General features: G+C 45.0%; 1 protein-coding gene across 1 annotated transcript in view; it reads left to right on the top strand.

Annotated features, from left to right (window-relative positions):
- LOC114658496 (uncharacterized protein C1orf87) overlaps positions 1 to 16,129 on the top strand; it is a 76,590-nt gene that overhangs the window by 49,279 nt on the left and 11,182 nt on the right. The window contains exons 10-11 of the mRNA XM_051932726.1: positions 3,893 to 3,930; positions 9,140 to 9,326. Of these exons, the coding sequence (XP_051788686.1) occupies positions 3,893 to 3,930; positions 9,140 to 9,326 (225 nt within the window). The remainder of the gene's footprint in view (positions 1 to 3,892; positions 3,931 to 9,139; positions 9,327 to 16,129) is intronic.

Genomic DNA, 16,129 nt, shown 5'->3' with positions numbered 1-16,129 from the left:
CCGACTTTTATCATACTGCGCCCCCTGTCTTTTTTGCAGGTAATACAACTCGCGCACGCGGACGTGCTCGGAGGACACGTTAAATGAATGCAGTGTGCGCGTACGCGTTTTGAGCGTTTAGTATAAATGGGCCTTAAGTGTCCTTTAGCGGGCCTTCATATCTCATCTGGCTACTCCACCGTAAGGCCCAGATTAGTGGAGTGTTGCAATGATGGTTGTCCTTCTGGAAGTTTCTCCCATCAATTCGCCCATTTGTGAATTTTCCCTTGGGATTAATAAAGTATCTATCTATCTATCTATCTATCTATCTATCTATCTATCTATCTATCTATCTATCTATCTATCTATCTATCTATCTATCTATCTATCTATCTATCTATCTATCTATCTATCTATCTATCTATCTATCTATTGCCTCTGTGGAGCTCAGCCAGGGTGACCATTGGATTCTTGGTCACTTTTCTGACCAAGGCTCTTCTCCTTTGGTTGCTCAGTTTAGCAGGTTGGCCAGCTCTAGGAAAAGTCTGTTTGTCCCACACATTTTTCATTTATGAATTATGGAGGCCACTGTGTTTTTGGAAACGTTCAATGCTGTAGGAATCTTGTTGCATTTAATTCCAGAACATAATTCTGTCTGTAAGCTCTGCAGGCAAGTCCTTTGATCTTGTAGTTTAGTTTTTGTTCTGCTGTGGGACCCTCCATGGACAGCCTGTGTTTGCCTTTCCTAATCGGTCCAATCGACCAGAGCTGCACTGCCATCAAGTTGTAGAAACATCTCAGTGATGATCAATTGAACGGGAGGCACCTGAGCTAAACCAAGGGTTTTGAATATTTTCATCAAAGTCAGATTGCAGTTTTTAATTTTTTTTTATTTTCCAAAATCTCAAAACTTGTATTTTTGCTTGTTATTCTGGACTATTCATTGTTGATGAGGAAAAAAAAAACCAAAAAACTGAGATGATTTTAGGACAAAGCTGCAACATAACAAAATGTGAAGAATGACAAGGGGTCCAAACTCTTTCTGAAGCCGCTGTACCTTGTTATGTGTGTGAATGTTAACACCAAGAGGAACTTCTAGCAACTGCAATGCCTGGAAATTAAAATTCAAGTTCACTGATGGACACCTTGGGAGACGGACTGAGAGGCTCAGTGACCGGCTGATTGATCGGCAAATTAAATGTCTTCTTATTTGATTGACAAACGAGAGGAGATGATTCAGTCCACACGCTGCTCGTTCATTTAGATAATAGCTAAGCTGTACCAACATCGCATCCAGATCATTCTGGAAGGTTGTCAAGGTTACTGATTTAACTGGCACCTTTAGGCCATTGCCATACTGTCTTTGGGAAAATCCAAACTCGTTAGATTGTTCAACATTCCCACAATGCATTGTGTAAAGAAAATAGATTTGAAAGGCGTTATATATTAGATTAATTTGAAAGACACAATATACATTAGATGGATAGTGTGACCTCCAGTTACCCCAAACACACCAGTCACAAGCACAAGTGTTGCACAGCACGCCTTTTATTTACAGTGGGAGCGCTTTCTCAAGTACCCCTCAAGCAGGACAGAGTCATACACGGCACGCAGGATTTTCTTTTCCTTCCCTTTCTCTTCTTCCTTGACATGTGCTCCCTCTCTCTTTCTTTCTTTCTTTCACTCCTCCTGTGGCAAGCTGTGTTCTCTTCCTCCAGACTACAGCCCACCAAGTGAAGTGAGGCGGCTCCATTTACGCTGCTGCTGCTGGGAGTGCACAAGGTGGCTCATTAGCCGGGTCTGGATTCACTCCCAGGTGTGATGTGGGGCTCTGCAACCTCCACAGCTCCCCCTGGAAGCATCCACAGAACCCAACAGGGCTGCAACAAACTCCCATGGAGCCCTTTGGGAATCCAAGGTGCCACTGCAACCCAAGGGGGCTGCCATTTAGCACTCTGGTTAGACAGTGACCTGTGCGCATCTGCTCCCCCCAGTCCTTCCAATATATTGGCCTCCCCATCTTCCATCACAAGAGATAGATAGATAGATGTGAAAGGCGCTATATTTGATAGATAGATAGATAGATGTGAAAGGTGCCATAGATAGATAGATAGATAGATGTGAAAGGTGCTATATATGATAGATAGATAAATAGATAGATAGATGTGAAAGGCGCTATATATGATAGATAGATAGACAGATAGATAGATGTGAAAGACTGTGGTGGGTCCCATCAGCAACAACAATGAGTCAGCATACATAGAGGAGGAGCAGCGGTTAACAGACTGGTGTAAAGCCAATAACCTGTCTCTGAATGTAGACAAAACAAAGGGGATGATTGTTGACTTTAGGAAGACTAAGAGTGACCATCTGCCACTGAACATTGACGGCTCAACTGTGGAGGTCATCAATAGCACCAGATTCCTGGGTATCCACCTGGCAGAGAATCTCAACTGGTCCCACAACACCAGCTCTTTAGCCAAGAAAGCCCAGCAGCGGCTCTACTTCCTGCATAGGCTGAGGAGAGCCCATCTTCCACCAGCTATTCTAACAACATTCTACAGAGGAACCATAGAGAGCATCCTGAGCAACTGCATCACTGTCTGGTTTGGAAATTGCACTGTCAAGGATCGCAAGGCCCTACAACAGATAGTGAAGACAGCTGAGAAGATCATCGGTATCTTTTTTCCCCTCCATCATGGACATTTTCACCACACGCTGCATCCACAAAGCCACCAGCATGATCATGTGAATGATCCAACACACCCCTCACATTCTACACTCCTGACATTGGGAAAAAGGTACCGAAGCCTTCGGACCATTCACCACCAGAATGTGGAACAGTTTCTTCCCCCAAGCAGTAAGACTCCTGAACACTCCTGGACCGGACTGATATCTGATATGTGTGTTCTGTTCTGCAGTGTTGCACATGGTTGCACATGTTTGCACATCTGACTCACATGCACCTTGTTATATATTATGTGTCTTTATGTTATGTGTCGTGGATTCTTCATTGTCCTGTGTGTTATGTAGCACCATGGTCCTGGATGAACATTGTTTCATTTCACTGTATGCTGCACTACTTACTGTTGTGACAGATTAGGGCACTCTCGCTCCCTTGAACCCTCAGACCACACATCAGACACCAGATAAAAGTCCAAAATGACCTTATTAATAATAATAATTGTGCACAAAGCACCTCCACCACCACTCTTCTTCCAATAAACAATCAATAATTAATCCACAATAATTCTCCACACCTCCCAGTAGCTCAGTCACCCTACCTCCCAACTCAGCTCACTGCTGGGATTTCCCAGAATCCTTTAAAAGTCTTTGACCCGGAAATGCTTCTGATCCCCCTAGTCCATGTGATCAAAATACCTCTTTTCTTCAGCCTGGAAGTATATCATTTCTTCTGTTTCCACGATTGTGAATTACTTCCGGGCTATATGGAAAGTATAAATCCCTGAGCCTCCCTGCAGCGTCCTCCGGTGGCCCCCATGGTATCCAGCAAGGCTATGGATGAAAGAATCCAAGTTCCATGATGCCCTGCTGGAATTCGGGGTCCTTCCATGTTGCAGGGATGGCGGTTTGGGGGTGTTGACTGGGATACATTGCCGGCAATCCCTCACACTGTATATGGATGAAATGACAAAAAATACTCTTGACTATCTTGACTCATTATTGTCACATGACCTCTTATGTACATGAAGGTGACACCCTGATGGGCTTAAACACAAATGGCATGTAAGGTGACATGATGTGTGGAGTTTGAACATCCTTAGCTGAGGTGGATGGACAGCTTTGGCCTTGACTGTAGTAGGAGATTTTCAGAATTTGCTTTGTGATAATAGCCATGAAAGGCGCTATATGAAACAAGGACTGATTGGAACTTTTTATTTTTTGAATGCAGAGAATCCAGACGATGAAAACAACGAAGACCTTCATCAGGTAAGAGTCAGGAGGCCGCTTGGCGGGTGAGGGCTCGGCCAGCATAAACGTGCCTGTTCTGCCAGCTCGCTAAGGTGAACTGAACAACTTCTGCAAATCACCGTTGGCCACAAAGGGGTCACTGAGCTTAGTGACAGCTGCTTTATTGCCCCATTCAGGAGGACAGGGTGACAATTTACACGGCCCAGATGTCATTCACATCCAGGAAGCACCTGAGGGCCTCACAAGCTGTCATAATCTGTATGAGCGTCGGCCATTGGCTTAGCTGCACGTTGGCCTGTTGTGTGACCACCAGAATTTCAAGAAGCTCATTAGGAAGCCCACACGATGCTCTGAGGTTTGCAGTGTGACCCCCCCTGCTCTCATTGTCAATTAATGGGCCTTTTAGGGATTGTAAAGTGAAGGCAGATGGCATTGGTGGGACACTCAGCTGGTGAAGGGAAATTGAAAAGAATTTCCACACAAGCCAGTTGACTTGGCAAATAAAACACAGTGCTGTGAAAAAAAGTATGTGCCCCTTCCCTAATTCCCTCTATTTTTGCTGAATCATTAACACTTCATTGTTTCTGCTCTCGAAATACATTTAGTAGAACCCAAAATACAACACACCGTATTTAAATTATCATTCAGTTTCTTGAAGGGAAAAAAAAAATCACCAATGCTTGTATTACTGGGTGGCATGGTGGCACAGTGGTAGTGCTGCTGCCTTGCAGTAAGAAGACCTGGGTTCGCTTCCTGGGTCCTCCCTGCATGGAGTATGCATGTTCTTCCCATGTCTGCATGGGTTTCCTCCCACAGTCCAAAGACATGCAGGTTAGGTGGATTGGCGATTCTGAAATTGTCCTTGGTGTGTGTGTGTCCTGTGGTGGGTTGGTGCCCTGCCTGGAATTTAGTCCTTGCCTTGCGCCCTGTGTTGGCTGGGATTGGCTCCAGCAGACCCCCGTGACCCTGTAGTTAGGATATAGCGGGTTGGATAATGGATGGATGGATGGATATGTGTCGGACAGCCGGGACCCATGCCCGGCCGGGACGCAACTTTGACACTAGATCTGGGGGAGCAGCCATAGGTTGCATCAGGGCCACAGGCATGGGACTTCTGAGCTCATCCTTGTTGGGTTCCATGGCTGCAAGGGTTCTGGAGCTGCAAGGCTTCCTGAGCCCATGTGGGTGGTAAAGCAGCCACACCAGGAAGTGCAGCCTAATTTTGGTTAATTGCTACCTGAAGCACTTCCAAGTGAGCTATAAAGGGAGCCTGCTGCCACTACTCAGGGTGCCAGAGTCGGACGGAGGAGGACAAAGCTGCCTTGGAGGAGTCGAGGAGAAAGAAGAGTGTTTTGTGGTGACTTTCTGTGGGGGTGTTTTTGGGACTGTGTAGGGCCTGTGGGACCCAGGGAAGACGTACTCCATGGCTGAAGAAAAAATAGAAACCTTTTTGTTTATTTTTATACATGCCTCTGCTGTCAGTTAGTGTTGGATTGACACCTATATAGCGCCTTTGCCACAACTGCTAGAATCTTCGGCATTGACTAGCACAGCAGGTCCGGACCCCAGATTTCTAATAAAATGTTTTCAGAGAGTTTAAGTCTTTTTAAAAAGTCAACCTTATAAGAAGGATTTATGAATCGTAGTGGACTCGACACTATCAACTGGAAAATAATGTTCAGAAGCCTTTAAGAAGGTGTGACAGATAGGGGGTGCTATTGCTCCCTTGAACCCTCAGATCAGACGCCAGACACCAGATAAAAGTCCAATAATAATTTTTATTTGGACTATAATCTGCACAAAGCACCCTCCTCTCCACAATACACATATAAATCAATAAACAATCCTCCACTCTCCTACACGCGTTGCCACCCTTCCACCCAGTTCAGCTTCTCTGTCTGGGATTTCCCACAATCCTTTATAGTCCATGACCCGGAAGTGTTTCTGTCCCTCAGTCCATGTGACTTTCTATCACTTCCAGGTCAGGTAATAACTTCTCCTTTTCTTCATCCCGGAAGTATGTCATTCCCTCTGTCGTTGTGACTAAGACGTACTTCCAGGTTATAGGGAACATACCCTGTACACATCCTTGTGCCTCCCTGTAGCGACTCCTGGCAGCCCCCATGGTAGCCAGCAGGGCTGTGCATAAAAACTCCGTTGTCCATAATTCCCTGCTGACATTCGGGGCACCTCCATGCTGCAAGGAGAGCACCATCTAACGGCCTGGGGGTATTGGCCGGGATGAATGACCGGCCATATCTCACAAATGCTAACAGAATGTCAGGTTATATAGCACTTTGATGTGGGGAGTACAAGTCACAGCAGGTTCTGCTCAAGCTTTATAACACACTGGAATTCTGGGTGTAGTTTTGGTCTCCAGGCTTCAGAAAAGACTTAGCAGCACAAGTAAAAGTCCAGAGAAGAGCGACTAGGCTGATTCCAGGGCTACAGGGGATGAATTATGAAGGACAATTAACAGAGCTGAGCCTTTACAGTTTAAGTAAAAGAAGATTAACCTTAGCTATTAGCCAGACAGTGTTCAGAAGCCATTAAGAAGGCTAACAGACTGTCAGGTTATATAGCGCCTTGATGTGTGCAGTACAAGTCACAGGAGGTTCTGCTCAATCTTTAAAACACACTGGTGAGGCCTCATCTGGAGTCCTGTGAGCAGTTCTGGTCTCCATAAAGACACAGCAACACTAGAACAGATCCAGAGGAGAGCGACTGGGCTGATTCAGGACTACAGGGGACGAGTTATGAGGAAAGATTAAAAAAGCTGAGCCTTTACAGTTTAAGCAAAAGAAAATTAAGAGGTGACATGACTGAAGTGTTTAAAATTAGTAGAAGTTCCTACTCCATAGGGCTTAACCTCAGGAGCTACCTGCCTCACATCAACGACTCAGATTTGGGAGGAAGGTGGGCGATGCTTGCAAGGAGGAGTGAAGGAGGAAGTGACAGAGAGAAGGAAGAAACGTGTGTGCTGCATTGTGCTTATTGGACTCATGGCTGTCGTGGGAAACACTTGGGCATGAGTTTCCCACAATAAAAGACTCTTTGCCTTTTATCCTATCTATCTATCCTTATGTCTAAGCCTGGTCTCCATAAAGACAGAGCAGCACTGGAAAAAGTCCAGAGAAGAGCAACTAAGCTGATTCCAGGGCTACAGGGGATGAATTATGAGGAAAGATTAAATGAGCTGAGCCTTTACAGTTTAAGAGAAGATTATTAAGAGATGACCTGACTAAAGTGTTTAAAATCATGAAGGAAATGCAGTGGATCGAGACGGTGACTTTAAAATGAGTTAATCAAGAACACGGGGACACAGTTGAAAACTTCTTAAGGGTAAATTTCACACAAACATTAGGAAGTTTTTCTTCACACAGAGAACCACAGACACGTGAACTAAGTGACCAAGTAGTGTGGTAGACAGCAGGACTTTAGGGACTTTCAAAACTCAACTTGATATTTTTTATGTGGATAGGTCTGGCGAGCAGGCAGGGTGGAATGGGTGGAGAAGAGTGTCAGGAGTAATTTGTGACAGACGGGTATCAGCATGAGTGAAAGAGAAGGTCTACAGGACGGTAGTGAGACCAGCTGTGTTATATGGGCTGGAGACGGTGGCACTGACCAGAAAGCAGGAGACAGAGGTGGAGGTGGCAGAGTTAAAGACGCTAAGATTTGCACTGGGTGTGACGAGGATGGACAGGATTAGAAATGAGGACATTAGAGGGTCAGCTCAAGTTGGACGGTTGGGAGACAAAGTCAGAGATGGGAGATTGCGTTGGTTTGGACATGTGCAGAGGAGAGATGCTGGGTATATTGGGAGAAGGGTGCTAAGGATAGAGCTGTCAAGGAAGAGGAAAAGAGGAAGGCCTAAGAGAAGGTTTATGAATGTGGTGAGAGAGGACATGCAGGTGATAGATAGATAGATAGATAGATAGATAGATAGATAGATAGATAGATAGATAGATAGATAGATAGATAGATAGATAGATAGATAGATAGATAGATAGATAGATAGATAGATAGATAGATAGATAGATAGATAGATAGATACTTTATTAATCCCAATGTGACAGAACAAGATGTTGAGGACAGAAAGATATGGAAGAAGATGATCCGCTGTGGCAACCCCTAATGGGAGAAGCTGATAGGTCTGGTGAGCTCTGTTGGGCTGAATGACCCATGCTTGACTAGATTGTTCTAATGTTCTACTAAAATGCCTTGCATTTGTCATTTCAACTGATGGCGCACCAGAAACATTAACACCGCTTTCACGAGTCGTATTCCAAATGGCATGCAACAGAGTCATATGCATTGTATGTGTCATTCCAACAGATGGCACTTCAACAACATTTGAAGTAATGCATTTTAGTCCTACAAATGTTTGTAATGTGCCATCTGTTGGATTGACAAATGCATTACATTGCAGACATTACATCATACAGTACATTCCAGTGGATGGTGCACTGCAAATGTTCACACTGAGGTCTAAATTGATTATTTAGACTTCACCCTGTTTTAGACGGGTAGCATAGCTGGTCATTATATAATTAAATAGTGAAAATCATATTTAGCAGTAAGAGTCAACTCTGGCAGTGTTTAGTGTTCATTTTAAACTACAAACAGTGTATATTTTTAAATTTATTTAAAAAATGTTTCACTTTGAATTACGCCATGATTGTGAAAAAATTTTACTTTAAAAAGTAGGGCTTATTCTTTATTTATCACACCTCCCAATGACTCATTTAATGCCAGTGGTATTCATATCAGGGTGGTTCTTTTCACGATGGTTTGGTCACTCACAGTATCAGTCAAGACAAAGACCAACGGGCTAAACCTCATCCTATTGGCTAATCCTCTGCTGGTGATTGCAGGTGATTGGCTGCCAAAGATCTTTAGCGTTACTTGAATTTCAACTGGCAATGACGTGGAGGCCATTAGGATAGAAAATGAATGGAGGTCCTGAGATGTTTGTGACCCGAATGGCATTTGCAGGAGACGTCATAAAGCCAGAACGGTCAATTGGACAACCACAGATTTCCGTTGCTTCAGTTTGCTTTGTGCTCTGTGTGCTCGTGGTGTTACAAGTGAGACCCCATTGTGCGCTGCTTTCTTATTTTTTTTCTTGATTTCTCTGCATTCCTCTGCTGATCGGGTCATTCATTTATGAAGTTTAAATATTAATAATTTTATTTATTTATTTTTTGTTGTTGTTATTGTTCAGGCTAGGAAAGAACATGGATTGGACAGAAGGAATGATGTTGCATTGCCATCCCACCTTCATCGTTTCTCTAAGAGTACTGGCGCCGTGAGAGACGTGCGGCTCCGAAACCCGGCAGAGCCTGAGACGTGGCTGCAGCGCTTCAACAAGCTGGAGACGGCAATGGACAAGTATGACCACCAAAAAACAGGTAGGCCCGCCTGGGGAGGCTAATTGTCCTCTTGTGTTGGGTCGGTACAGGAAGACTGGACTGAAACAGAACCATTGCTGGGCCCTGAAAATTGGAAAAATAGGCGATGCTGGGGCAAGGGACCTCCAATCAGCACGAGCCTCAACTCAAAACACAGGTGTCCGACGTAGGATGGAGATGGGGGTGTAGTATAGCGGGTCCACAGCTCACGTCAAAAAGGCCAGTTTTAAATAAATAACCGACGCACTCACGGCTTAGCAAGGGGGCGTGGTGGTGTGTGGCCAAGCAGTTCTTGGAGAATTCATGATGCGGGTGATTCTCACTTAAGTGCACGGGCGAGGAGTCGTCCGCGTCCGTAATTGTTCCGGGAGCTGCTAATCGCCACAGCTGAACCACGTCCCTGTCATAAATAGAACCGCGAGGCGGCCTGTGGGGGAGAAGGAAAAAAAGAGAGAAAGAAATGGAGGTTGCGAGAGTAAGGAAGAAGGCATGGAGTTGGAGGAGAAAGCTGGTGTATGAGGAAAGAGAAAGAGAACGAGCAGGTGAGTGGTCATAGGCAGCTGGAAGGTGAGCCCCGAGAAGAGTGTTTGGCCGACACTCGGTGGGGCAGAAGGAAGCGGTCGCTCCAGCTGAGCAATCAGGGAACTGAAGTGACCGGTGATGACGGATGGCTCGCCGTGGAAGACAGCGGGAGTCGGGAGGCTTGGGTGGTGAATTCCCTGGTGTGAGCGTCCTGGTCGTTAGGGAAGCCAAGTCTTGATCTGGAGAGTGCTAGAGCGAAGCCAGCGATCGGGAAGCCTCCAGATCAGTCGTGTGGGAAGAAGGTCAGCTGCTGGTAGAGCGACTCCCCTGTTGAGAAGCAGGGGAGACGCCAGGTTAACTCCTCGAGGGCTAAATATTATTTTCCAAAACAATGCAGTTTTTTGGAAAAGCACACAAAACAATGATTTCACACATAAATCAACATAAAACATCTGTTGCTTCATGCGGTGGCCGCCAGTCTGCCATCTCTTGTGCCTTGAGCCGCTCACAGGTAGCAAGCTGGCTGCCAGGCTGTCTTCACGTGGCAGGGGTTTTAGCAGCGGCAGTCGCAGTGCATCACAGTCTGGTTTGACCCCTTGTCGTCGTAAATGGTGGTCCTCCCAGGCGAACATTGCCGTAGGCGCGTCAGCTACACAAACCTGTTCAGCACCACAATCAGCTGATGCCAGTACCTCACATTCACTTTCGATCTCTGGTATCAACTATCTGAGTCCGACAAATCAGAGTCCGATTCAGCGATGATATGCAAAACATTGTCCACGGAGTATTTTTGTTTACATACTCACTTTGCTCTCTCGCCAGATTTTTGCCGTTGTTTACTCCTCGCTACTCACGCAAGTGCAGGGAAATGTTAGTCAAACCATCACAACTAACGTTCCTTCTACTAAAACAGAGTGGAACAAAAACATAACATCGAGGTTTGGCACCGTTTACAGTTGATTACCGCTCCTGTTGACAAAAGTCGACATCCGCCCTGAAAGAGTTAAAGAAGCACCCAGCTTTGTTTTTAAAGAGACGGCTTCCAGTCGTTCTTTTAGCCTTGTTTTTAAGGATTTATGTATTGTTTTAACCTCCACTCAGCACTCGTTTTTATGGATTATTCATTTAATGACTTTTGAGACACTGCACTTTATTTATTTGGACACTGCTTTGTTGTTTTGTTGTTTTTAATAAAAGCACTTGACACTTTTGCACCATCCCCTTGTTCCATTGTTATGCCTCACTGCAGAGCTCATCGGTGACATTGCCGACGGTGACGGGTTCAAGGGCTCCCGAAAGCAAGATAGCAGAACCCGCGTCGTCACAGGGGGGCATACACAGGTAGAGAAGGAGAAGGCTAATCCTGGGCACTTTGGAGACATCCAGTCAGCCCTCAGCTTCATTAGCTTAGTTTCACAACACCCACATGCAACATGTCCCATCTTTAGTGACAACGCTACTACTGATTGAGTTCACTGCTGCCCACCATACGTTTCCAAACGGTCACCGTGTGCAATGGCACAAATGGCTCTGCCCATCCGTTTGTTTCTCGTTTCCCCTTTGGTCCCGTCTGAGGTTGCCAGAGATGGACGACATTCCCAGTCTGAACTATTGGAGTGCCAGCGTGACCAGGACCGAACTCAGCAGGAGGTTTTAGCAAGGGCTCTCTGGGGCAGTGGCCAAAGTCCCTGACCTGAAGGGGGCACTGAGATAAGCGTTTTTCACAGTAAATTTACATTCACCTGAGATCTTTTTCACTCGATTATCTTAGGCAAACTTTTTTTTTTTTCTTCTAGTGCCCCATGGACCTTTGTAAGGCTGACGTGACAAGTGTTGTGCATTCCTTGGTGGTTCTGGGATAGATCTCCATGGCAACAGCTACCACATTGTCTCGGCTCATTGTCACTTACACCTGCAAAGTCGCAATGGCACTTTGGAGTGGTGATTGATGAGTAGCCACCTTTTTCTCTGACTACTGTAACCAGTAGGGGGCGCCACCGAGCCCCAAACCCCAGACCCAATAACGTCCAGCACAGTCACAGGTTCAAATAATGGATTTCGTAATCCACCAAGCACCAATTACCAGAAAATACAGCCAATAATCATATAAAAAAACTAGGGGGCTTCACCCCCTGCTCACTTCATTTGCCAAACTCCCTTTCCGGCCTTTGCTATGCGCCAGACACTTCACATTTCTGCCACTCGCTTTGTGAAGAGGGGGGCTGAACGCACCCCAAGGAGAGAGAGTCGCTCCTCCGAAACCCACTCTTAAATGGTGAAACAGTGGGAAACAAATACAGTTTGTTTTTTAACCTCCTCTTTGCTTGATCAGCTGCTGGCTTGCTGCTGCTGTGCCCTGTGATCTGCATCTTGCGTGGTGCTTCGAACATTTAAAAACCTGAACAGCAGCTGTCCTGTTGTCTCACTGCTTTGTCTCTCTTATCTCCAAGACATCCTCTGCTCCTGTTGGGGGTCCCTCTCCCGAGGTGCACTCCTACGAAGAAAAAGATTTTCTATTCTTTTAACTGAGAGATGGCACTGTCCCTTCCGATTCACTCCTGAAAGAGACTTATGTTTGTTTGAAGTGTCTGAGTAATGTTTCTGTCTCTAAACTCTCCTGTGTGTTTTTGTGCAACTCTGTGACCCAAGCGTGACAGCATATATGGATTTCACTTTCACCAAACAACTTCTTCTTCTTCTTTCGGCCGCTCCCGTTAGGGCTTGCCACAGCAGATCATCTTCTTCCATATCTTTCTGTCCTTTGCATCTTGTTCTGTTACACCCATCACCTGCATGTTCTCTCTCACCACATCCATAAACCTTCTCTTAGGCCTTCCTCTTTCCCTCTTCCCTGGCAGCTCTATCCTTAGCCTCCTTCTCCCAATATACCCAACATCTTTCCTCTGCACATGTCCAAACCAACGCAATCTCGCCTCTCTGACCCTCTAATGTCCTCATTTCTAATCCTATCCATCCTCATCACACCCAATGCAAATCTTAACATCTTTAACTCTGCCACCTCCAGCTCTGTCTCCTGCTTTCTGGTCAGTGCCACCGTCTCCAGCCCATATAATATAGCTGGTCTCACTACCGTCCTGTAGACCATCCCTTTCACTCTTGCTGATACCCGTCTGTCACAAATCACTCCTGACACTCTTCTCCACCCATTCCACCCTGCCTGCACTCTCTTTTTCACTTCTCTTACACAATCCACCATTACTCTGTACTGTTGATCCCAAGTATTTAAACTCATCCACCTTTGCCAACTCTACTCCCCTCATCCTCATCATTCCACTGACCTCCCTCTCATTCACACACATGTATTCTGTCTTGTTCCTACTGACCTTCATTCCTCTCCTCTCTAGAGCATATCTCCACCTCTCCAGGGTCTCCTCAACCTGCTCCCTACTCTCGCTACAGATCACAATGTCATCAGCAAACATCACAGTCCACGGGGACTCCTGTCTAATCTTGTCTGTCAACCTGTCTATCACCATTGCAAATAAGAAAGTGCTCAGAGCCGATCCCTGATGTAATCCCACCTCCGTCACTCCTACCACAGATCTCACCGCTGTCACACTTCCCTCGTACATATCCTGTACAACTCTTACGTACTTCTCTGCCACTCCCGACTTCCTCATACAATACCACAGCTCCTCTCAGTCACCCTGTCATATGCTTTCTCCAGGTCCACAAAGATGCAATGCAACTCCATCTGGCCTACTCTAAACTTATCCATCAACATCCTCAGAGGAAACATTGCATCTGTGGGTCTCTTTCTTGGGATGAAACCACACTGCTGCTCACTGATCATCACCTCTTTTCTTAACTGAGCTTCCACTACTCTTTCCCCTAACTTCATGCTGTGGCTCATTAATTTTATCCCCCTGTAGTTACTGCAGTCCTGCACATCTCCCTTATTCTTAAATATCGGCACCAGTACACTTCTTCTCCACTCCTCAGGCATCCTCTCACTTTCCAAGATTCCATTAAACCAATCTGGTTGAAAACTCCACTGCCATCTCTTCTAAACACCTCCATGCTTCCATAGGTATGTCATCTGGACCAACAGCCTTTCCCTTTTTCATCCTCTTCATAGCTGTCCTTACTTTCTCCTTGCTAATCCATTGCACATCCTGATTCACTATCTCTACATCATCCAACCTCTTCCCTCCAAACAACAAATCTTTTCATTCTCGCTGATACGCCTTTTCATTGGGAAGAAACATCACTTTTCCCTGAAGGCAACACGAATTAGACAATTTACAAGTCTCCGACTTAAAGTTTAAAGCCTCACAATATCTACATATTTCTGTCATATCACCTATGTCCATATATTCAATCTCTTTTCTCTTTTACCTTTTCATCAATATCGTAATGAATTTTGATTCCGTGTTTGGAATTACATCGTGACAACGCAACGTATAACTGCCTGTGAGTGAATATCGTTTTTTTCTCTCTACACAAACTGAACATAAAAAACGTTTCTGTTTTAGTTATGTGTTCATCATTTCTTGCCGCACACTTCCTGTCGTTCCATATTTACGCAGATCGTTATTGTCACGGAACACACATAACATGTATGTATTCCAAATAACCATATATTGTTTACCCAATACAACTCCAGGCACTTCACACCCAGATAAACACACTTGGGTTCTGAGAATTTAGCATCTCACTCCAGCTGTGTCGGTGGTGGATGGGATAGCAGGCTGCCTGCTGCTTGCGCTGATCGACACATTTGCAAAACAAAAGACGCCGATGGAGAGGTGCAAGTGGAATTTAAAGTGGCTTGGCATTATGACTTTTTCATAGGCTTCAAGGATTCTAGTGTTAAAACAAATAAATGATACAAAACTAAACAAGATAGACACACAGCAACACTGTGAACAACAACCAGGGGGAAAATGCGGGCTGAAACATAACAAAAATCAAGAAAATTTGAGCTTGGTTGATTAGTAATCAGTTTTCCCTTCAGCAACGGCAGTAGTTAATTACCGTATATACTCGCGTATAAGTTGGGTCTTGAAACCCAAAAAATCGATCATAAAATCAGACCCCGACTTATACGCCCGTTCTAAAAAGGTGACACTTTATTTTTTTTTTACGTCTTCTTGCCTCCTCCAATCTCGTATCAGTTTCTCAGACACATCAAATTTTGTTGCAGCAGCACAATTAACAATTTTTTTCGCCACTTCAACGACTTTTAATTTAAAACCAGCTTCATATTTTCTTCTGATCGAACGCTCCATTGTAGATAAGGGAGGCTCTTACAATAAAGATGTATGAGGGTGTGAGATACAAAAAACACAAAGCAGTACAAACGTCACTGCGGAATAGTTCGGGTATTACCGTATAGTCATGAAGGCACAATACATCGAAAAAAAAGGTTGTGTGATCCGTGGTTACTCTCTCAGGTGGGCGTTAGCATATTGTAATCTCTTGGACCAATAGGGTAAGTTTTCCACATTTGACTTATATCACAGACATTATAAAATACCAGAAGTTATACGGTATGGGAGAATTTATCCATTAGTATATACGGTAAATAATCTGGTAAGGCTCCTATTTTATTTACAGTGCATCTGGAAAGTATTCACAGCGCATCACTTTTTCCACATTTTGTTATGTTACAGCCTTATTCCAAAATGGATTAAATTCATTTTTTTCCTCAGAATTCTACACACAACACCCCATAATAACAATGCGAAAAAAGTTTACTTGAGGTTTTTGCAAATTTAGTAAAAATAAGAAAACTGAGAAATCCCATGTCCATAAGTATTTATAGACTTTGCTCAATACTTTGTCGATGCACCTTTGGCAGCAATTCCAGCCTCAAGTCTTTTTGAATATGATGCCACAAGCTTGGCACACCTATCCTTGGCCAGTTTGGCCCATTCCTCTTTGCAGCACCTCTCAAGCTTCATCAGGTTGGATGGGAAGCGTCGGTGCACAGCCATTTTAAGATCTCTCCAGAGATGTTCAATCAGATTCAAGTCTGGGCTCTGGCTGGGCCACTCAAGGACATTCACAGAGTTGTCCTGAAGCCACTCCTTTGATATCTTGGCTGTGTGCTTAGGGTCGTTGTCCTGCTGAAAGATGAACCGTCGCCCCAGTCTGAGGTCAAGAGCGCTCTGGAGCAGGTTTTCATCCAGGATGTCTCTGTACATTGCTGCAGTCATCTTTCCCTTTATCCTGACTAGTCTCCCAGTTCCCCACAGCATGATGCTGCCACCACCATGCTTCACTGTAGGGATGGTATTGGCCTGGTTATGAGCGGT

This window comes from Erpetoichthys calabaricus, chromosome 10 (genome assembly GCF_900747795.2).
Source record: "Erpetoichthys calabaricus chromosome 10, fErpCal1.3, whole genome shotgun sequence".
Taxonomy (NCBI): domain Eukaryota; kingdom Metazoa; phylum Chordata; class Cladistia; order Polypteriformes; family Polypteridae; genus Erpetoichthys; species Erpetoichthys calabaricus.
Note: the sequence above shows the minus strand (reverse complement) of the source record. Positions and strands in the feature narration are given on the sequence as shown.